Genomic DNA, 24708 nt, shown 5'->3' with positions numbered 1-24708 from the left:
ATAGTAGGGAACAAGTCAACAAACCCCTACCCTCAGAGGAAGGGGGGAGAGGGGAAGAGAAAAGTAATAAAATTACTTCAAATAGTGATAACTCAGCCAGTGTGACTCAGTGGTTGGGTGTCAACCCATGAATCAAGAGGGCACCAGTTTAATCCCCTTTCCGGCATATGCCCAGGTTGTGGGCTCGATCCCAAGTAGGGAGCATGCAGGAGACAGCTGATCAAGGTTTCTATCTCTCTATCCCTCTCCTTCTCTCTAAAAAAACCCATGAAACATTAAAATATAGTGATGAATGCTATGACTAAATAAAACAGGATACTGGTATACAGGGTTAAGAAAACAAATGGAGTCACACTACTTTAGCTAGGATGTCTGGGGAAGCTGACACAACTGAATGTAAGTAGCAACCAAGTAAAGAAATAGGAAAAAAGAGCTTCAAGCATTAAAGAAAATTAATACTTATTGAATCTTCACTGAATACCAGGAACCACTGAAAGCATCTGACATTTTAAAAATTAACTCTTTTAGTTCCCAACATCCCTCTGTAGTAAGTACTATTATCACTTTTACAAACGAGGAAACTGGAGCCCAGAGAGGTTGCATAACCTTCACAAAGCTAGAAAGTGGCAGAAAGAAGTCTGGAACCAGAGCTCATGCTATTAGCCACTTTGCTATGCTGCCTCTCAGAAGAGCAGGTGCAAACCAAGGGGAAAGGAAACAGGTAGAAAAACTACAGCATGCTGAAGGGGCGAGAGGAAGATGGCGTGCAAGCACAGGGAGCAGGCGGAGCTGAAGAGAATGAGGTCAGAGGTGTAGGCAGAGGCCGATGACATAGAACAGTGGTTGGCAAACCGCGGCTTTAGAGCCACATGTGGCTCTTTGGCCCCTTGAGTGTGGCTCTTCCACAAAATACCACGTGGGGGCACGCACGTACAATGCGATTGAAACTTCGTGGCCCATGGGCAGAAGTGGGTTTTCGGCCTGGGCGAGTCTATTTTGAAGAAGTGGCGTTAGAAGAAGTGGGGGGTGTTGGTCAGTTGAGCGACGGGAGACGCAGCGCGGGGGAGGTGCGCGCGATTGAGGCACGAATTGAGTGAGCCAGTCAGTCCGCAGTCTCATTGTGCAGTGGTTAGTGCTAGTCACGTCCACAAATTGCGCGCGGGTGACAAAAGTACCTACTCGAAGCATAAAGTTACCTGTATTTTTCCAACCAGCTGCAAATCCTACAGGGATTTTTGTCATCAATTTAAGAATTGTAATTCTTTTGTGTTGGTGGCTTTATTATTATAAAATGAAACACTTTTTTAGGTGCCCTGTTTGAGATGGCTACAAAGAAGAAGCAAAGAAAAACGGAAGACGAAAACCGTGAATTTAGAGTTGAATTTAAAGTTGACTGTACCTACCTATATAGTTTAAGTTTAAAAAACTTGGCTCTCAAAAGAAATTTCAATCGTTGTACTGTTGATATTTGGCTCTGTTGACTAATGAGTTTGCCGACCACTGACATAGAACATCTGCAGCAACAAACTTACCATGTATGTTAAGTACTTTTAGAGACTTGGCTAATTCCATCATGCCTCATCCTCCTGTTTATGTCAGTCTCAAATGGGCGTCCAAGACTTTCAGATCATTTATTATCACCAAACTCTCTTTCCCATATGACTCTGGACTTACTCCAGAAGTTTCCTACCTTCACTCCCAAATCCTTACACCATGTCCTTGCTCCTCAACTCCCTATTTGTGATCAACTCATGTACATCTTCAACCCCTTTTCTGAACCTTCCCTCCATCTGCTTTAACTAAAACTAAGCTGTCCCTTGAAGATACTACTTCCCTCACAGCCTGGCAGCTAGAGGGCACCCTCTCCCTCATATCCCAGGTTTCTTAAGGCTAGCAGGTGGGGTAGATGTCCGCCTTGCCAAGCATTACCACTTCCAACCCGAACTCTCCCTTTGTTTTATAAAAGTCCCTGCTCACAACCCTCTCTGCTGCTGTTATCCACTGACCTGGGATTTTCCGTCATTCATTGAAAAGTTAGTTCCTATCTCAAAGTCTCTCTCCACTCCCAACTTCTGTCATCATTCTTGGCAACTTCAATATCCAGGAGGGCACATCCAACATCCTGGTCTCAGTTTCCTGACCTCTCCAGGAAATTCCACCTCATTCAGCCATCTTTGTGCCACACTCTGGACCTCTATCACCACCAAGAGCTGCCCTGCCTACCAAATTTTGAATGATAGCACTGATTTTCCATCACAAAACTGTGCCTTTTAGTTTTAGTTTACTTGTACCCGACTATGATAATTCATTGATCTCTTCATCATTGCTTATTTCTATCCTGCACCCTCTCATGTCATTTCCTTTCTTGCCAGGCTTGGACTGTAGTCTAGGTTCCCTTGTACCACTTCTCTAATCTCTCTCTCCCCTCCTTTCTTCCCTCCCTGCGCCTCTCTCTCTCTCTCTCTCTCTCTCTCTCTCTCTCTCTCTCTCTCTCTCATATTCACCTAGATCAGCGGTTCTCAACCTGTGGGTTGCGACCCCTTTGGCGGTCGAACGACCCTTTCACAGGGGTCGCCTAAGACCATCCTGCATATCAGATATTTACATGACGATTCATAACAGTAGCAACATTACAGTTATGAAGTAGCAACGAAAATAATTTTATGGTTGGGTCACAACATGAGGAACTGTATTTAAAGGGCTAGAAGGTTGAGAACCACTGACCTAGATAAACTTTAACTCTGGGAGATCTCAACTACTTAATTCTCCATGTCTGACTGTGGTTGAAAAACTAACTGTGGTTAAAGAAAAGAAAAAAAAGAACAAAAGGAAATCACAATCATACAGATCGGTTTCACTCTTAATTTCTTACCTTAACCTCAAATAAGCCTCTCAATACTGCCATTTTTTTTCTTAAAGTTGATTTTCCTACTCAACGTCAGCCTTTGACAACGTCACCCCCCTTCCTCAGGAGTAGCCCATGTCTTCACTGAGGAAATAGAAACCATCAAAGGGAACTGCATCTGCCTATCATTAAATCTACCAACCCATGGACCCATCTCCTCTGCATTCTCTCTTGCCATAGTGAAGGGCTCTTTATTATAAAAACCCAAGACCTCAAAGCATGCTTCAGAGCCCATCTTCCCTCATCTTTTCAAGGGCTGACTCCTTTGTTCCCTTTCTCTCTTATATCATCTCCCTAAGGGATCATTCTCATCAGCATAAAAATGCTCTAGTTATTTGCCACCCTCAACAAACAAATGAAAAATCTCTCTTGACAGCTCCCCATCACAGTTAAAACCTCTCCAGTGGTTCTCCAAGTGTGGTTCCTAGACCAGCAGATTTGATACCACGTAGGAACTTAAAAGAAATGTAAATTTTCAGGTACCACCCCAGACCCACTGAATCAGAAAGTCTGAAGTGGTCCAATAATCTGTACTTTATCAAGCCCTCCACATAATTTTCTAGAAGATTTTTTATTGATTTTTAGAGAGAGGAAATGAGAGGGAGAGAGAGAGAAACATCCATGTGAGAGCAGAACACTGATCAGCTGTCTCCTGCAGGGGATTGAGTCTACAACCCCAGCATGTGCCCTGACCAGGAATGGAACCAGCAACCTTTCAGTGCATGGGACGATGCCCAACTAACAAGTCACACCAGCAGGGCCCTCTATGTAACTTTAACATACACTGGAATTTGAGAACCACTAATCCATGGACCAGCGGCACTGGAATTATCTGGATGCTCTTAGAATGCAGAATCTCAGGCCCTGGAAAAGAATCTACATTTTGACAAGATTTCCAGGTAATTATCTACATCTAAGGTTTGAGAAGCACAGATATCTACACGACATTTCCTCAGCTCCCATCTTTCCTCAAGCTACTACACGGCTCTTCTCGGTGTCCTCAATGACTTCTTGTTACCAAATCCAATGGCCACTTTTCTGGATCAGCAATGGACATAGTTACCACTTTCCCTTTCTCTAAACACCGTCCACCCTGGAGTCCATATCAGCACATTCGACTGGTTTTCTATGTCCTCTGCGGCAGCACCTTTTCTGTCTCCACTAGTCAAGCTCTGCACGTTGGAGTTCTTCGGGGCACGGTACTGGGCCCTCTTCTCTTCTCTCTCTCACATTCTCATTCTCGATGATCTCATCTCTACCCATGACTTTAAATTAAATGTCATCTATAAATTGAAAACTCCCAAATCTACATCTCTCACTGAAATCTCCTCTGCGCTTGACTGCCTACCTGACATCTCCATATAAAAACACATAAGCATCTAAATTTAGCAAGTTCAAAACACCCAAAACTACTTCTCCCTGTCTCCTTTATCTCAGCAAATGGTTTTCATCCAATGCCACCCTTGATTTCTCCCTTTCCTTGTCTCCTGCCCCCGACCCATGCAAATCTATTCCATCTCCAAACACATCTCTAATTCAACTTCTCTCTCTCTTTTTCGGTTAATCCCCACTGGAGGATATTTTTTCCATTGATTTTTAGAGAGAATGGAAGGGAGGGAGGGAGCAGGGAGAGGGAGATGGAGGGAGTGAGGGAGAAGGAGAGAGACACAGAGAGAAAAGCATTGATGTGAAAGGGACACATCAATTGGCTGCTTCCCATAAGTGCTCTGAATGGGACCGGAAATCTAACCCGAGAGCCTTTGGTGCTCGGGCCGACACTCTAACCACTGAGCACACTGGCCAGGGCTAATTCAACTTCTCTTCATTTTACTGCTTCCACATCAGCCCAAGTCATCCTCATCACCAGGCTGCTCATTATACTGGTCTCCCCACCTCCTCTATTTTGCTACCTTCTAATATACTCTCCACAAGCATCCAATACAATCTTTAAAAAATATAACTTAGGTGACACCACTCCCCTGCTTCAAATCCTTCAAAGAATTTCCTTGGCATATAAAATAAAAAGCAAATTTCCTATCAGACTACAAGGTTCAGGTGATCTGACCACCGGAGGCCATCCCACGCTGCTCCTGTGCTGGTCCTCCTTCCCCCTCAGACACGTGCTCTGAACATGCTGGCTCCTGTCAGTTCCTTCAGCTCTTCAGGCAGGCAGTTCCTGGTCCCTGAAATGCTCTTCTCCCCGCATCTCTACACCTCCACTCCCCCCACGGCTGAATCCTATCCTTGAAGCATAGGCTTAAACAGCCATCCCTTCAGAGATGTCTCTAACGGGTCCCAAGGAGCCATTCCCTGTCACAACACCCTCATTGCTTCCTACCTTATCCCACATAAAGGGAGGGCCTGGTTCTCTTCTCTCCTACTCCTTGTTCCTACAAACCCATAAAAGATTAACTTCTTTTTGGAAGTACCAAGTAAATTTACACTCCCTCTAAATCCCTCACTGGCTCTGGTGAGATTGAAAGCAATGGCCATTGCTCCTGTCTGGCCCATTCCCTTCGACTCTCTCTGTTTCTCCTCTACTCCACTGTAAGCCTGCTGGGGATTCTTGGAGCAAGACTGTCATCGGGTTTCTAGCTGACCTGCCTGTGACTCAGTGTGCAAGTTAAATTCAGTGGGGAAAAATAAGAAGCCCACCTGAGCTGCTCCTCCAAGCATTAAAAGGCGTTCTCTATGCCAGCTTCACAGTAATAGAATACATATTTCAATCTCTATTTGACTCCTGTATCTGTTAATTAAAAGGCAGGCTAGGATTAATCAGTACCTACAGACCCCAATAATTACAGTTTATTACTATATGTTTATTTACAACCCAGCAGAGTGGTTAAATGAGAGCTGCAGCTTTAGTACTGGACTATTGGAGTAGCTGTCTAATCTTGAGAAAGTTAATTAAATTCTCTCAGCCTCACATATAAAAGGAGGATAATGTTTATATCCAATCTGTAGGGTGTTTGTTAGGACTAAATGTGATAAAGCCCAGTATTAGACATTATTAACGTCCGCCTGCCCCACTCATCCTAAACATCTCGAGGGCAAAAAGTGTCATCTGTTTTATTCACTATTGTACTATGTAAAACTCAGAATAATGCCTGGCATATGTTACAAACTCAATAAATGCTTAACAAAGTATAAGAGAGTATTTTACAATAACAGTTATCTGAAATATTAAAGAAAAAAACTTTTAACTGCTCATTTGGTTCTCAATTTTGATAAATTCAATAGCATCTAATAAGAAACTGATACTAATGTTAAAAACTTACATTTATTGTCCTGCCCGCTGTGGCTCAGTGGTTAAAGCATTGGCCTGAGCATTGAAGGATCCCGGGTTCAATTCCCAGTCAAGGGCATGTACCTGGGTTGCAGGTTCGAGCCCTGGCCCCTGTTGAGGCACAGGTAGGAGGCAGCCAAATGATGTGTCTCTCTCATATCGATGTTTCTCTCTCTCTCCCCCGCTCCTTACCACCCTTCCACTCTGAAAAAGAATGGAAAAAATATCCTCAAGTGAGGATAAAAAAATTTTTTTTAAACTACATTTACTGACAGTCACTGTTTTCAGATCTTTACATGAATGAACGTCTTTAATGATCACAACTTTATGAGAAGGCACTATTATTATTCACATTTCACACATGAGAGAACTGAGGCACACAGAGGTTAAGTAATATATTCAGGGAATAGACAGAAATTGGGAGAGCTGCAATTCAAATCCAAGTGGTGTGTTTTTTGTTAATCCTCACCTGAGGATATTTTTTCCATCGCTTTTCAGAGAGAGTGGAAGGAAGGAAGGGAGGGGCAGGGGTGGGGGGAGAGAAAGGAACATTGATGTGAGAGAGACACATTGATTGGTTGCCTCCAGAATGCAACCTGACTGGGGCCAGGATCAAACTCGAGACTCATTGGTGCATATGGAGACACTCTAACCACTGTGCAAACTGGCCAGGGTGAGCTTTACCTTTTAATAGGAGCATTAGTAAAGTTAGAAGCAAAAGTCATCTGTGTTGTTCTATTACCCTAAAGCAAAAGAGGCACTCAAACTTTAATAAAACCGCTATTAACAATTATTTTCCCTTCAAATGATACTTATATGGCTATACTCCTAATATATAGGGGTGGGCAAAAGTTGACTTACAGTTGTAAAACAAATAAATAATACAAGAATAAACTGTTTCATGTACTCATAACTGTAAACTTACTTCTTCCATAATTGCATGATTTCCTCAGAACAGACGACTAATTTTTATTTCAAAGGACACACTTTCCCAATGTTTAAAAAAATATATATATTTTTTATTGATTTCAGAGAGGAAGGGAGAGGGAGAGAGAGATAGAAATATCAATGATAGAAATATCAAGAATCATTGATCAGCTGACTCCTGCACATCCCCTACTGGGAATTGAGCCCATAACCTGGGCATGTGCCCTCGACTGGAGTCAAACCCAGGACCCTTCAGTCTGCAGGCCGATGCTCTATCCACTGAGCCAAACCAGCTAGGTCCACTCCCACTTTTTAAAACATACTTTACTCACAAAAGAGAACAAGTAGGAATTGTTTCGAGAAACTGTTCTCTGCTTAATAGTAATCATTATAGCAAAAGCTGCTGAAGCAAGGAATATGCAATCCATTCCCACCCCCACCTCTTTAAGCAATTAATTGCTCTGACACAGCCTCTTGTTTCTACCACTGATCAATGCAGTATTTGGAGAGAGAAGAAATCATGTAACTCATCCTAAATTGAACATTGTAATTAACAAAAGCAGAAATGCCTACTAGTATTAACAACTCACCCAAGGTCATATAAGTAGTGTGCAGTGGGATTCAAACCCAAATCTGCCTAATTTCAATGCTCACTCTTTTTCCAGGATGCCAAGCTGCTGGAATAAGGACAACCCTAGGACCAGCTTTTGACTTTGCCTTTATTATATGATTCACTTGCTAGTATTAGCAGTTGAGGAGATTCCTCAAATCACATTTTAAAAACTACAACTACAAATAAAACTTTGTTTCCATTAACATCATAAAATGGAATTATCTTTATGATGATCATATTCTCCAAACTAAAATTCAGAACACATTGCTTAATAAGTTTTCCCCTGAATATAAATTCAAATGAAGTCTCCCAAAGTTATAGTTAATTCACATTTTATAAAATCACTGATGAGGTTAAACAAAATAAAGGAATACATATAAAACTCATTAAAAGCAGTTATTACAACATTAGGATGTCACTGTCACTCATTTACTGCTGCTCATAAATGCAGTACCTAGTACACAATAATAGTCATTAAGGAAATTGAATGTTTTGTTATACATTCATACTTGCCTCCCCCGCAACTGCCCAGAAAATAAAAAAGGCTTACTACATACTAATATAATTTTGTTTAACTTCTAAATTTATTTATATATCCCACCCTGCTTTATTCCACAATGAATTTAAAGCAGCCTGGAAATATATACCCACAACTGTGATTAAGAGAAAATAAGATAAATAAGAAATTCAATATGGGTGAGGTTAGCATAAATGCTTATCAGGAGGACCTTTCTAAATATGGTTAGAGATGGGCCTCAAATTTGGCTCAGAGTCCACGAAAGCCATGACACAAAAAACAACCAGTTAAGACACGTGTCACAAGAACCATATAATAAAAACAACCAGGTACTCAGGAGAACTGAAGAGAGGCATAATTATTCCTGTAATAAAACTAGAGAAGTTCCTACTCCTGTGTATGTTTATAATGTGGCAAAGATGTCCTATCAACATCTTTACACAAAGATAATAGTGTGTTTCAGGTGGTTCTTTCCTCAGAGCATCTTCACAAAGCCAAAACGCAGTTCATTGTTAGCAAAGGAGGAAGGAGAGTATAAAATAGCATGGTATGCTGCTCCGACAGACTTAATCCGAGAGGAAATCTTCAGTATGTTTAGAAAAAGAGATGAATAAACTCCATATTCCTTAGACAATCTTCCAAAGATGATGATCCCCATCAGCTGAGCTTTTGATAGGTAGAGAGACTTTGTGTGTGTTCCATGGCTGGCACCTGGCTTGCAGATGTGCTGCAGGATAAAGGCAGAGCAATATGCTTTGTCAGCCGAGCTGGTAGGTAGAGGAAGGGAGACAACCTCTTAAAAAGGTGATGTGCTGCCTAACCCGGACAAATGCCACGTCCACAAAGCATGAGAGGACAAGGAGTGCACCAGGATTGTCCTCAGAAAACAATCTGGATTTCCCCCAACAGAATGAAAAAGAATCAATCACCTGGCAAGTCTCTGAATAATTTGTTCATAAGTAATTTTACAATTTCTTTCAATGGTCATAGGTGACTTTTCTAATCCCCATGTGGTGTTAATAAGGAAAAATGAGCCCTCAATAATGGTTAACAAGATAAACACAATTTTATTTTTGGAAGTCAATGGAAAGATTTACTCTTCCACAGATTATACAATTTGAGGCTTTTTTTCCAACTGAATTCCAGTTACTAATTGTTTTCAAAATGTGCCTCCTAAATAACTAAATAATTCAGACTTGATACCTTCCCTTTACCTAGTAATACTTGATATAAATTACAATAAATACCATACTGGAAATACTTTTCGGTACATATATCCCTCTACTACACAAACCTTTCTCTCTTCTAAATTCAGACACAGACGCAAGTATCATGTAGTTTTGATGCTTATGCTCTGCCCCTTCCTAGAAATAACATGAAAATAAAGGCAACTTTATGCAAAAACTAGAGCTCAAGTTTTGATTTAGGAACCTCAAAAAATATTTTTCAGCCCAGCCAGCATGGCTCTGTGATTGAGCGTTGACCTATGAACCAGGAAGTCACGGTTTGATTCCTGGTCAGGACACATGTCCAGGTTGCAGGCTCAACCCACCATTGGGGGTGTGCAGGAAGCAGCGGATCAATGATTCTCTGTCATATTGATATTTCTATCTCTCTCTCCCTTCCTCTCTGAAATCAATAAAAATATATTTTGAAAAACATATACTCTTCAGAGTAGAAAGGGATTTAAAATTGACTTTATAAACTCATAACATTTAAATCATTCTGAGCTTTCTTTTAATATCACCACTAGTGCTTAAATACCTTGTTTTAATGTCTACATAATACTTTGAGATTTTTCAAAAATCAAAAAATTATTTACTCTTTGCACTATACGTGGTATTTTAAAATGGAATTTAGTCTCTTACAGTATCACTTTCCTATCGACGTGAAGAACTTAAAATGATATTAATACAAGTATGTGAATGCAACCAATTTCCAGCTTTTCAGTTTCTAAAACTTCCCCTCAAGTAGTGGTTCTCAACAGAGACCAACTGTACCCCGCCCCCAGGGGACATCTAACAATGTCAGACATTTTTAGCTGTCACAACTGGTGTGTGTATGGGGGAGGGGGGACACTGGGGGCTGCTACTGACAACTAGTGGGTAGAGGCCAGGGATATCACTAAACATCCTTCACAACAAAGACTTATCTGGCCTAAATGTCAACAGTACTGAGGTTGAGAAACTGCCTTAGAGCAACTGATCTCAGAGAAAGCGCAAGATAGGGGCCACAATGTCTTTTATGACTTACCCTCAGAAGTCACATTCCATCATTTCTGCCACATTCTATACATTAGAGAAGTGGGTTCCTACGTACAGTCAGTACTCAAGGGGAGGAGAATTAAGCTCCACTTCTTGAAGGGAGGAGTATCAAGTAATTTATGGCCATATTTTTAAATCATGACACTTGGCAACTTGATTTTTTTCTTTTTTAAATTAAATATATTGGAGTGACATTGGTTAATAAAATTATGTTCGGGTGTACAATTCTATAATACATCATCTGTGTATTGTATTGTGTGTTCACCTCCCCAAAGCAACTTGATTTTTTTAAATCAAAATACTGGAATTTTCAAGATAGCTCATTTACGTTTGGGAATGCTAGATAAAATCTTTTTAGTGCTCTAGAAAAATCACTGAAATTCCATTTAAAAGCTACTTTTGCACCTTAGGGAAAGGTCTCTTTGCAGTATTTTGAGGACCTGATCTAAAAAAATTCTGTTAAGCACAAACACATGCAGTCTGATACAGAGAAAAGTAAACTAGGAGTGAAAAGATTTGTGTTCTAGTTTCAGTTCTGGCACTTGCCAGCAAGTGATCTTGGCCAAAGTTACTATGAGTCTGTTTCCAAATCAATAAAATGGTTGTGTTGCCTTGACCAAAGTCATTCAGTGGTCAGAGCATTAGCCTCGGATCAAAGGGTCTCGGGTTCAATTCCTGGTCAAGGGCACATACCTGGGTTGCAGGATTGACCTCTGGCCCTGGTCAGAGCACCTGCGGGAGGCAATCGATCAATGTGTCTCTCTTCACATCAATGTTTCTCTCTATCTCTCCGTCTCCCTTCCGCTCTCTCTAAAGATCAATGGATGAATATCCTCAAGTGATGATTAACCAAAAATAGAATAAAGTAAAATCGATATCCTATATAATAAAAGCCTAATATGCAAATCAACCGAACAGCGGAATGACCGGTTGCTATGACGCGCACTGACCACCAGGGGTCAGACACTCCACGCAGGAGCTGCCCCCAGCCTGAAGGCCCCAGGCCGGCCAAGGTGGGTGCCAGCGGGGGGGCCCCCCGATTGCCCCGTAGAGGGAGGCGACCGGCGGCAGGGGGCAAGGCTGGCAAGTGGGCAGGAGGCGCCAGGCCGGCCAAGGTGGGTGCCAGCGGGGGTGCCCCCCCCCCCCGATCATCCTGCTGGTTGGCCCATAGATAGCCGGCCAGGTCTAGGAACCCTACCCATGAACTAATTTTGTGCACCGGGCCTCTAATTATATATACAAAAGGCTAATATGCGAAATTTCCCCTCAGGAGTTTGACTGTGAGTTTGATCACTTGCTATGACATGAGCTGATCACCAGGGGGCGGCACGGAACATGTCGGGTGACCAGCAGTGGGGTGCTGAGGGAGTGAGGGAAGGAGGAGGCGGGGAACCATGTGGTGGTGGTGCGCGGGTGGTGAGGGAAGGAGGAAGTGGGGAGGCAGGGAGGTGGGAAACCTGATGGGCCCTGATCGCCAGCCAGGCCTAGGGACCCTACTCATGCATAAAAATAAAATAAATAAAATAAAATGGGAGTATCCCCAGCTCCTCTTATTTTGGAAAGCTGTTTTGAGGCTCCAGAAAATTATGGGAAAATACTTTATTTATTATACTAGAGGGCCAGGGCATGAAATTCATGCAAGGTAGGGTCCCTAGGGCTGGCTGGGGGTTAGGGGCGATCGGGGGCCTTCCGCTGCTGTGGCAGGGGCTTTTCCTTTTTTTTTTCACCAACCCCCGGTGGGCGGGGAAAAATAGGGAGGAATCGGAATTTCCCTTTTTTTTTGGCGAAAAACCCAAGGGGGAAAACTTTTGTTTTTATAACTTTTTTTTTTTTTTTGTTAAGGCAGGTAATTTTAAATGTTCCAAGAAGTATGGGGATCCTTACATAATCAATTTTCAATATCTATTTTTAGATCTCTTATTCTCAAATTTGAGGTTGAGCATATTTCTGAAATGACAGTAAAATAAGGCAGATTATTAAATGTAATTTTGGGCCCAAATCCCTACAGATAACTAAAATATTGTTTCTACAAGTTAATATGCATACTTATTCAGTGACTACCAGATAAGATCTAAGAACTACTAAAAACAGCAATATAATGTAACCAATACTTAATGACATTGAATTACAAAAAACTATTCCTTTATATATTTGTTTCCCAACTTAGACTGTGAGGGAGAGCAGAAGCTACAGTTTATCCTCAGAACCTAGCCCAGTGCCTGAAACTACTGCAAGATTAATACATATCTAAGCAGACAGTCCCTGACCTCAAGGAACTGAGAAATCTAGCTGCGGAGTCAGAATGAACAGACACACACAAACAAATTACTGAAGACTTTTACAAAGCAACACATTTGCTTTCTCTAATCCATTCTGTACCTCCAATTTAATAACACTTTTCCTTGTTACTTTACAACTCAACTCTAACAGTTCTCTATTGCCTAGAAAAATGCAGTTGCCTTAGCCCTATTCCAGACCTAATTCTTAATTTCTGAGGGTAGAACCCAAGCACCTACATGTTAAAAAGTTCCACAAGTGATTCTGAAGCACAAACCAGCATAAAAACAATTGGGTTCACCCTACTGAGATATTCCTCCATCAGGCCAGTCAATCTCCTATCTAATTCTTTTAGTTATGGTTTCTCCTGTTAATCTAAAAATGTTTCCTTTCCAAATACTGCCCATCCTTCAAAACAACCTTCAAATCCTTCTCCTTCCATGGAACCATTCTAACTATTATAGCCCACAATGTCCCCATATCTCTATACACTTCAATACCTATATACAGTTCATTAACATTTTATATCTATTTCTTTTATACACTAGTGAGCCCTCAATACTGTATGATGGATGACCAACAGATTTCCTTTCTTGCCATAAGTATAAAACACAAACATAAAAACACATATATACACACATATTTCAAACTTTCAAAATTATGTTGCTTTAAATACCTAGAGTAATAGAAATCTTCAGGTAATTAGCTCACTCCCTGCTTGTAATTTTCATGACAACTGTCATTCATCTAATGATAAGCTTCCTTCAAATATCAGCTCCACATATCTAAGGCTGACCCATACAATTTTACAACATGAATCTATTCCTGGGGTAGTTAGTGCTATGTCTCTGAGAGCTCTGTCCTTGAAAATGTGTAGGAAAGTAATCAGGGAAAGCATGAAACACTACATTTCAATAGACTTGAAATCCAAAGGGGGAGAAATTCTTAAGATTAAGTTTGTTAAGTACAAGCTTGGACACACAGTATGTGAACAAGGCCACTGTGGAGACTGTATCAAGTTAATGGGTTCAAAAGAAATATGCACAGAAAGTTATATAGCTTCTATCCTTGTTGCAGGGGGAAGACTCAAGTTATCCAATCTCATTTTTATTCACGGCCAATCGATCTAAATATACAAGGTTATATAAGTAGTCCTCAACCAAGGATAATTTTGCCCCTAGGGACATGGGTCAATGTCTAGATATATTTTGGGTTGTACCAACTGAGGGTTACTACTGGCATCTAGTGGGTAGGGTAGAAGGACGCTGCTAAACATCCTATAATGCACAAGACAGCCCCCACAACAACAAAAATTTATCCCACTCAAAATGTCAATAGATTATGTAATCCTAGGTAATACTATGTACTGTATATTAGAAAATGGAAACACAGCTTGATAGATACTCACAATACTTACTGCTCTCTTCATTTGCTATTTTCCCCTTTAGCTCCTTTTAGTATCTATATCATTTAATTTATTGAGATTATTCATTTCAAAGCATATCATTCAAAGCATAAAGGCACTTAGGACACCAAACTAGGAATCGGAAAATGAAGCAAGCTAAACTTATAATATCAGATGAGGAAATTATTAGAAATATATCAATTGCCGAAACCGGTTTGGCTCAGTGGATAGAGCGTCGGCCTGCGGACTGAAAGGTCCCAGGTTCGATTCCGGTCAAGGGCATGTACCTGGGTAGCGGGCACATCCCCAGTAGGAGATGTGCAGGAGGCAGCTGATCGATGTTTCTCTCTCATCGATGTTTCTAACTCTCTATCTCTCTCCCTTCCTCTCTGTAAAAAATCAATAAAATATATATTAAAAAAATCAATTTAAGAAACCAACATCAATATTTCACTTAAATTTAATACTAAGAGAGTGTTAGGGAGTCATCTTTTATTATACCAAATAGGAAGATAACTAAGATTTTCACCAGCATTTGGCAGCCTGGAGAAGAAAACATAAATAGAAACTATTACTCAAAAGACTGGGTACAAGAAGGTTCAAGTTAGCTAAAGCCTTCGATGACGGACTTGACAGAGAGGATATAAAGAAATAGCTATTAGGGATAGTAAGAATAAGGCAACTATTTCTGGGAATAAAGTTATATCTACTACAGGGCTGAGGAAATATACGAGTTGAATATACATTTGCATAAACCAGACACCTCAGGCTGGAGTCACAGGACAGACTAAGGGCATGATTAGGGGCAGATTAATTTGTAGGTGAGAAACTGTCACACAGAGACACTGCTCAAGTGCAGGTATAGGGCTGGGTTAAGGATTTAGAGGACCTTTACCCTCACAGTTCCTTCCTCCCCCTAAATCATAGCCTCCCCGAGCCCTTGGCAGATCAAAAGGAGAAGTTCTGACCTCTTGTGGGCACATGCTGATGTCACCACTTTCTAGATGTGAGTCATCAGATGGAAAGGCTTCTCTGACACAGAACTTCAACCCATAGCCTTGCATGAAGTTGCCCTAGATGTAAAAAGTGACCAGTATGTCACTAGATTCAAGAGACACAAAAAATCTAAAAGATTTCAAGGAAGCAATTAGAAATATAAAGGTAGATTTGAGATGGCAATTTAAGTTTTAAAAAATGGAGAAAAAAAGAGGATTTCCAAAGCAATCTGAGGAAACAACATAAATATGCCCCTTGTGGAATGATACTTTCAAAAGCAGAGATCCTTCCTGCATTGTTGTTGCTGTTTTTTAATCTTTATAAGCACTGGCAATACTGAATTAACGGATTTAAGAAAACAAAAGGGACCACTGGTATGCTTGTGGGGTTTTTGTTTTTGTTTTGCATGGTCATGTGTTACGTGATGCCTACACTCTGGATGATAGGCTTGGAAAAGCAACCCAAGCATACATGTGAGTAGAATGACAGTAAGGCACACATACTCACATACCTTCCTCACGTCACAGGCACAGTGACAATACCACCGCAGCCTAAGGGTGAAGGTTTTGAGAAAAACAAGGAAATCTGTTAACAACATCATTCCAAGTAACAGGAGCTGACATGTTCAGGGTCTAAAGTTACTCTGACAGCAGATCTAAACAGAATAAACATTTCTTCCATAACCTTTTGTTATGTTGCCATGGGAATCAGTGTTTAGGAACACATTTTCTGCAACTATATGTCAGAGCAGCGAAAGGGGGCATAGCTTTCCTGTAAGAGGAGAGAAGTTTGTATCGGTAAAGGTGGGGAAGACAATCATTCCTATGAGCTTTTAAAGGGTCATGTATGTGTAGAATCTTTTAATCCATAAAATGTATTCAAGTTAAGAGAGAGGTTTTGGGGACCTTGTAGCCAAAACATTAGTAACTGGTAACAACAATCCCATCTCGACTACAATTATTGTAATGGGGAAAAGGTGGATGAACGTAAAGTTGATACAGGACCAAATAAAACAGAAATTAAATGAAATCTTAAATGTGGAAGGAAGGCAAAAATTACTTTTAAAATATGACCTGACAATAAAAACAAAACAAAACACACACACCTAGAAACCCAAAGAAAGCTGAACAACCTGCCAGCAGGCTAATCTTCCTGTGTCACAGAAGCCTAACGATAATCTCTTTGCTCCCTTCCCTTTGGTTTCAGAAACCTGAAAAGGTGAAGGAAGCCCATGTTATTTAAAGAGCTTGAGTACCCCAAATTTCTAGGGCCCACCAAAAGTACTGGCTCTGGTATTGAGTCTTTTGGAATGACAGCTGTGAGCATTAGTCCAGGCTCTGCACCAATTCATCTGACTCTCCCAATCAACCCTAAACTACAATGAATACCTCTAAATGGATAAAAAACAGAAATGACAAAAGTAGGGATGCAGAGTAGAGTGATGTTTTATTTTTTATTTATTTACTTTTTTAATTTCTTAAAGTATTACAAAGAGTATTACATATGTCTCCTTTTTCCCCCCCTTGACATTCCCCCGGCCTCCCCCACCTCCCAGTGTCTTGCGTCCATTGGTTATTCTCATATGCATGCATACAAGTCCTTCGGTTGATCTCCTACCCCCCCCCCCAACCCTCCCCAGGGTTCCCACTATAGTTTGACAGTCTGCTCAATGCTGCTTTGCCTCTGTATCCATTTTTGTTCATCAGTCTATAATGGTCCTTATTATCCATAAATGAGTGAGTTCATGTGGTATTTTTCTCGGCTTCCCAGGGGCCGTCTCAGTCTCACAGGGGCCATCTCAGCCTCACAGGGGCCATCTCAACCTCACCGGGGCCGTCTCAGCCTCACCTGGGCCGTCTTGTCTCGACTTCACCGGGGCAGTCTCAACCTCACTGGGGCCGATTCAACCTCACCGGGGCCGTCCCAGCCTCACTGGGGCCGTCTCAGCCTCACCGGGGCTGTCGCAACCTCACCAGGGCCGTCGCATAGAGTGATGTTTTAAAACAGAAGATAAAAATCTTGTCTCTTCTCTGATCACAACCCTCCATGCCCTCCACTCTCAGAGTAAAAGGCACAGTTCTTATAAAGGCTTTAAAAAAGACCCTTCATGATCCCTGCCCATCTGCAGCCTCTCTACTTCCTTCTCCTACTACTATTTGGCCTGGTTCATTCAGCTCTAGCCATACTGGTCTAGCTATTCCTAGAGAGCAAGGGGCCTTTGCCTCAGGGCCTTCGCACCTGCTGATTCTTCAGCCTGAAATGTTCTCTCCCCACTCATGTCCAACAGGTGTTCTATATCATTTTGTCTACTCTGCTTCAAAGCGCCATCACAGTATTCCCTCTCCTTCCCATGCTTCATTTTCCTCATAGTACTTATAACCTGGCATACTATAATTTTTACTTATTATCTTCTACTTCCACCCCCTTAGAATATAGTTTCTTGTGGACAGAAATTCTTGCCTGTTTTGCTCATATCCCATTTCCAGCACCTGAAGAAAGACATAGTAGTTGCTCAAAATATCAGTATAATATTCAGAGTCCTATCCTCAAAGAGATTAGCATGAATCCATCTTCCTCTCTCTTTGCCTCCAAATCTTATGCCCTGTAATACTCCCAAGTTCAGAGAATGGCACTAAGATCTATCCATTTGTCCTAAGCCAAAACTCAGGGGTCACCCTAGAGTCCCCTCTCTTCTCTGCCTCTTTCTCCCCACATTCAGCCTAGGAGCCAAGCATGTCTGAAGCCAGGACCTATTTCTCAAATGCAGAACTTACAGACCACCATCTCCTTCTTCCCTAAAACTGTAAAAAAAATGAAATGCTGAAAAGCCAGTTAATTTTATAAATCCTTAACACATATATACTTAATTTATGGAAGCACTATGCAAAGACAACTACTTCTAATACTGAAAACTTTATTTAAAAAACACACGCACATTTCAAGTTTAAAGAAATCTTGGAATCCCTAGATTCCAAGTCAGGGAACCCACTTTATAATGAGGATTTTTTTTTTTAAAGCACTACAGTAATTATACCTCTTGGACAGGAACAAATCAATACCAAATTTCACAGTAAAGAGCAAAAATCCAATGTATTTTCAAAGGTCTAGAGAGACAATTATTTCTATTTATGTCCTATACTTACATAACACAAACATACACAGAAGACTCAACTTTACAAAATGCACATTGAGGAATTTCAAATCAAGAAGATTCATAAATTCAGGAATTAACTACATGCACTGTGTAATAATTCTTTGGGGAGAAAATTTAATCTGGACAGTAAGTTCATTTTTGTTTTATCAATTCTGAGGAAGAGATGCGACTTAAATAAGTTGTCATTACCCCTCAGACTATGGGCAATGGCATTGGTGGGATTGGCTTTATATAATCACAGCTCTATGACAAGTGACCCAGCAACCCCTTTCTTCAAAAAGAAGGGAAAGGGGGAGGCAAACAACACAGTTAGCGTGAAATAAAAAGCAGAGTATTCCTCAGTGTCAGGAAATAAAACTGGCAGAATTGAAAAGCTAGAGGTCCAGAATACCCTTATTTTAAAATGGGAACCAATGGAAAACTATCAGTGGAAAAGTGAGATTTGCTAAGTAAAATGGTTTCATAGCCAACTTGACTGAACTTCTTCTTAAAAGTCTTTATATATAGCCAGGCCAGCGTGGCTCAGTGGGTTGAGCGTCATCCCTTGCACTAAGAGGTCACTGGTTCGATTCCTGGGTACATGCCAGGGTTGCGGGCTCCATCATGCAAGAGGCAGCCAATCCATGATTCCCTCACATTAATGTTTCTATCTCTCTCTCCCTCTTCCTTCCTCTCTCTATAAAATCAATAAAGACATTAAAAAATAAAAAGTCTTTATATATCAATACGAATATTTGCCATTGTGTTTAAATGTGTATTTATTGTTTAGCACTAATTATATGCAGCCAATCACATTACTTTTGGTTACCAAGAAAAACAAATGGGAAAAAAGGTCAGCATGGGCTTATTATCACCACTAGCAAAGTAAAGGGCAAGTCTGTCTCATTGAGTATATCAAGAAAGTCATCTTTTTAAAAATATATATATTTTATTGATCTTTTACAGAGAGGAAGGGAGAGGGATAGAGAGTTTGAAACGTCGATGAGAGAGAAACATCGATCAGCTGCCTCCTGCACACCCCGCCACTGGGGATGTGCCCACAACCAAGGTACATGCCCTTGACTGGAATCGAACCAGGGACCCTTCAGTCCGCAGGCCAATGCTCTATCCACTGAGCCAAACTGGTCAGGGAAGAAAGTCATCTTTATATAATCAACGATGACATATTTTTATTTGCGTCCTGGTTCATCCAAAGTAAATAAATAAAAATGAAAGATTTTAAATGATGAATGGGCATTAATATTGAAAAAATTAGCTTAATTTTTATTTATTTTTATTTATTTATATTTATATTAATAATATACAATTGTTTATTATATTTATTAATATACAATTGTTCCACAAAGCATTCATGGAACTGGATTTAAGAAATTTTGCCAAACTCTTACTAAAAGTTTTGTTATATACTCTATATACTGATGATAAATATAAATCTCACAGCACAATGCCTGGTAACATAGTAAGCAATGCATAAAATGTGGTTTCTATTCACATTTGGCTATAAGCTCTATGAGGGACTGTATTATCTTGCTCTGTCTCGTTCAGCACTCTATCCCAAGAAACCCAGTCCACTATCAGGTCCATCGTTTGTATTTAATAAATACGTTGAATAAGTAATTGAATATATTTTAAGAGTAATACTCAACTCTCACCTATTTTATGGTTACCATACCCCAGAAAAAGGCATTTAAGTTCCTGTTTATGTTTCCTTAAACTAACCACAAAGATTCCCTCCCCCCTTTCTGTCCCAAACCCACAAAATCAATGCTTTGCAACAACTGTTCTTAAACAATTTTGCTTCATTTCCCCTCACAGACAAAGTACAAAGTTCCTTAAACTGCAAGGTTTAGTTTAGTTCCCTTTATCCCTTAAAAAGGAAAGGCATAGTTGTAAAACTTTATCAATTCTCAAATTTCTAGTCTGATTCCTAGCTCTTTGATTTGTGGTTGGTCATCCCACCAGCTCTATTTGCATTTTTATTATATACTTTGCACAAATTAAAATAATGAAAAATAGCCTTGACATAAAAAAAAATTTAAGTTACACATCAAAGCATATCGCAGTTCAGAACAATCAAATTAGGAAGCTGACACATATTCCACTGATGTTGCATTCCTTAAAATACCTTCAGAAATTCTTTTTGGGAACAGACTTCAGATCCAGTTCTACAAGTCACACGAGAAACGCTGTGTCATTACTTTTTAGTTGAGACTCCTATTAGACATAAAACAGTATCACCAACCTGACTGCTTAATCTTTTTCACCAGACTTTAGTACAAATTCTCTAAATTGTTTGGATTCAATTTGATTTTGTTATTTCCCAAAATCTACGCTCAAAGGATGAAGATGGTGAAAAATAACACAGGCTCAAAATGAATTCTAAGAGAAGTTCATAGAGTATTTTCTGCCATACCTGAAAAGTTGCTAATTGAAAGAGCTCCAAATAACTACTCTGAATGATATACACACTTACTTGTAAATCTAAATTCTGAGATTTTAATCCAAAATCAGTTATATTTGTCTACAGTCAATTGTTACATATATCAGCTGTACTTTCCTCCCCTAATGTGCTAAAGGTTACACCTTAAATCGCCTTCCGAGAAATACTACTTAAAAAACAAAACAAACAAACTCTGCCTTCCTGGAAGGACACTGAAGAAACTTAACAGGGGCTATCTCTGAGGAAAGGAACAGCATGGCTGGAGAACAGAAAGAAAAGACTTTTCACTGGATATATCTTTGTATACCTCTTGAATGTTATACAATGTGAGTGCATTACATATTTTTTAAAACCTGCTTAACAAAATTACTTCCAAGTGTCGGATATTTCTGGGTCCCAAGCCAGAAAAGAATACTAGCACTAAAGAATTGTGGAGTTCCTTTTAACGTCACTTCGCTGTGAATCTGAACCTCCAGTTCCAGTGCAGAGCTATTCACACCAACGGCAGGGAAACCTTGCAAGCAGTTCAAGTTCACTAAACTCATCATAGCTGGACCATTCTACTGTATCCCTGCATTAAAGTAAACATCATTGGTAACAAAAACTTGGTACTACAAAAATTAATGTGTCAATTCAAGAATAAAAAACAAAGCAGATTAATGAGCTATAAAAGGAGCAATGATCCAAATACATCTTTGAAAAGTAGCAAGTCAATAACACATAAACTGTATATTCAGTAAAATGCTGCAAATTCCCTTAAAATGCAGTCCGTCATACTACGGAAACGTGGAAAAGATGTCAAGTATGGTGCCAGCAGCAACATAATTAAAGCAGCCTGAACTAGATATTGCAATATGATCTGTTGCTGGACACAATTGCACAATCTCAATTACCCAGAAGATTCTACCAAACAGGAAATTCATGATGTGACTTTAAGAAACACAGGAATTACATTTAAAGATGAATACGTTCAAAAGCCTGGAATTTGTTCCAGAACAAGAAATAATTTTATAGACCCCTTTTCAAATGTTCAACGGGCACGAATGACACGAATAAGCTTCCGATCAGGAGCTCCCGAATTACAGTAAATCTAAAATGTAGTGTCTAAAACCTTGGAAGTTAGTGGAATGTTTCAGATCTGGAAATTTCATGGTATTAATTTAATTTCATTTAAAACACACTCACAGTGTGAATTGAAGCTGATCTATCCCACAAAACCATCGTGATCCTCAGGCGATAAATGTAGATAAGCCCCCTGCAAACTCTCGGGGACTTTAAAAACACGGTCCTGTGCACAAGAATGACCGCCACTGGAAAATATTTACAACATCTCCCAGCATTGTGAAGAACTTTTTGATCTCGAGGGCGCCCAACGGATCGGAATCTCACTTGCTCCAAGTGAGAACACTGTTTCGTCAAACAATACTTAAATGAGCAGCGGAATGTGAGTAATCGGCGAGGCCGCCAGCTTCTCCGGCTGCAGGGTTCTCGCCGGCATCTCACCCACCCCCCAGCTGCCAAAGGAAATGCGCTTTCAACCGAATCGGAAACGCACCACTCAGGCTGGCACAGGGCTCTCCGAGATAAAGTCGGTATTTTAAGCTCTATGGGCCGCTGCTAATTCAACTGCAAATTCAAAAAGAACGCTTCTCAAAATGGGATTTGGACACAGAGGCTTGCAACCAAGTCCGGACTGACGCCCTCCGCCGTCAGTTTTGCTCAGGCGACCGCAGCCGCCGAGTCGGGCTTTGCCCTCCTGCTTCTCCCGGCAGCTCCCCGGGCTGCTGTGCTCAGAGGGCAGGCGCCGGCGCCCGGGGTGGGCGCACCTCGGGGAGGGTCCTTCTGCTGGACGCCGGCAGGAGACCCCCCGGAAAGCGCCCCCCCACCCCCACCCCGTGCCTGGCCCCAGAGCAGCAACCCCCAAGGAGGGAATGCGCAGGGTGCAGCCAGGGCCGAGCTCCAGCACCACCACCGCCCGCCCCCCATGGACCTGCATCCTGCACACAGCCGACCACCCACCTAGGTGTGCAGGGTGAGGGTGCAAGGCGCACAGGGAGCGCTGGACAGGGGTCGAAAGGGCGGCGATGCCCTTCCCCAAGGAAAATTCCTGCCACTTGGTGCATCGCCGAGCCGCGGGGGCAGGCCTGGCTCTGGGGCATGCGGAGCCAGCTAGCCGCCACGGCCCCAGGCCCAGTGACACTCACCACACGGAGCCATAGGCGCCGGAGCCCACCGGGGACAGGTTCTGGTAGCGCTCGGGCACCTCCCAGATGGTCTTGTTCAGCTCCTGCCGGTAGAACTTGGGCCTTTCCTGAGACATCTTCCAGCGGCGGCCACGGGGGGAGGAGGTGGCCCTCCGGGGCCCCGCCTGCACCCGCACCCGCTCCCTGGCCCTCGTTGCCCACGCGGTAGGGCGGGAACCCGCACTGGTCGCCCGCGCAGGTGCGGTGGCCGCGACCCCGCTGACTCCCGCGCGCGGCCCCTGTCAGCCGCAGGCGGGGCGCGCCTCGGCGATGGGAACAAGCTCCGCGACGGGCAGGACGCACTCCGGGGCTCAAGGCTGCGCCCGCCGAGCTCTCCCTGCACCCGCTTCCCTGTCAGGCCGCCTCCGGCTGCGCCACGGGACCACGGCTCCAGCTGCTGCGCCGCCTGGGCTTCCAGTGGTCGCTGTTCGCGAGCCAGAGAACAGGAGCCTCCCGCCGTACTCTCGCGAGATGAGCTCCCGAGACGCTCCGCGAACCGAGATTTTACCCAATATGGAACCTGCCCAAGGGAGGGGGGAGAGAAGGGGGCGGGACGGGAGGAGCAGTTCTCGCGAGAAGAGAGCAACAGCTGGACACCAGAGGAAGGAGCTTGGCGTCGGTTACGGGCGGGAAGGCGACCCGGGAAGGAGAAGGTAAGCAGGCAACACATGCCGCGTGCGCCCCACCGTGGCCGGCGGGGCAAATGCCTGGTGGAAATTGACAGTGACAGTGTCGGGAAAAGAGCCAAAAGATCTTTGAACCGCGGTTAGTCACCACCAGCAGCAGAACACCTGCGCAGCGGAACCCTAGTTGCCAAGAAATCACTGCATTACAAAGAGAGAGAAAGGTTCCGCCCAGAAAGCTGTTGCATTCGCATCTACTCAAGGACATACGGCTTACTCTTAGGAATTCTGATTAAATCTATCCCAAAAGTAATTATCAGCCCTGCCTAATAGACTGACGCTTTGCAACCTAACTCTCCTAGGAGTTTTCAAACTTTAAAAAATATATATATTTTATTGATTTTTACAGAGAGGAGGGGAGGGGGGTAGAAAGTTAAAAACATCGATCAGTTGCCTCCTGCACACTCCCTCCTGGGGATGTGCCCGCAACCAAGGTACATGCCCTTGACCAGAATCAACCTGGGACCCTTCAGTCTGCAGGCCGAGGACGCTCTATCTACTGAGCCAAACCGCTTAGGGCAGTTTTCAAACTTTTATGTGCATAAGAATCACCTTGGGAGTTTAAAAATGCAGATCCCCAGACAGGGAGTCTGATTGGATAGGTCCGTGATGGGAACCAAGAATGTGCATTTTTACAATACTGCCCAGCCACTTCTGATTAAGGAAAGTCTCTGGTACCTCCCTTTGAGATGTATTTTTTAAACCACTACCCTGAGGACCCGGCTGGTGTGGCTCAGTGGTTGAGCATGGACCTATGAACCGGGAGGTCACGATTCATTTTCTGGTTGGGGCACATGCCTGGGTTGTGGGCTCGATCCCCAGCAGGGGGTGTGCAGGAGGCAGCTGATCCCTGATTCTCTCTCATCATTCTTTTTTTTTTTAATATTTCTTTATTGACTTCAGAGAGGAAGGGGAGAAAGGAGAGAGAGATAGAAACATCAATGATGAGAAAGAATCATTTGATTGCTGCACACCCCCCAATGGGATCGAGCCCACAA

General features: G+C 42.2%; 1 protein-coding gene across 3 annotated transcripts in view; it reads right to left on the bottom strand.

The window, feature by feature from the left end:
• The window catches only part of MAPK14 (mitogen-activated protein kinase 14), a 65743-nt gene extending 42172 nt beyond the window's left edge, over positions 1-23571 (bottom strand). The window contains exon 1 of one of the 3 annotated variants that reach the window (XR_002832250.1): positions 22989-23571. Coding sequence is in view for 2 of the 3 variants with exons in the window: in XM_006101252.3 (XP_006101314.1) it covers positions 22989-23104 (116 nt within the window). In the remaining variant the exon portion in view is untranslated. The remainder of the gene's footprint in view (positions 1-22988) is intronic. The other 2 variants (XM_006101252.3, XM_006101251.3) reach the window with 2 other exon arrangements.
• Between the last annotated feature and the right edge of the window lie 1137 nt (positions 23572-24708).

Source organism: Myotis lucifugus, unplaced genomic scaffold (genome assembly GCF_000147115.1).
Source record: "Myotis lucifugus unplaced genomic scaffold, Myoluc2.0 scaffold_347, whole genome shotgun sequence".
NCBI classification, from domain to species: Eukaryota; Metazoa; Chordata; class Mammalia; order Chiroptera; family Vespertilionidae; genus Myotis; species Myotis lucifugus.
Note: the sequence above shows the minus strand (reverse complement) of the source record. Positions and strands in the feature narration are given on the sequence as shown.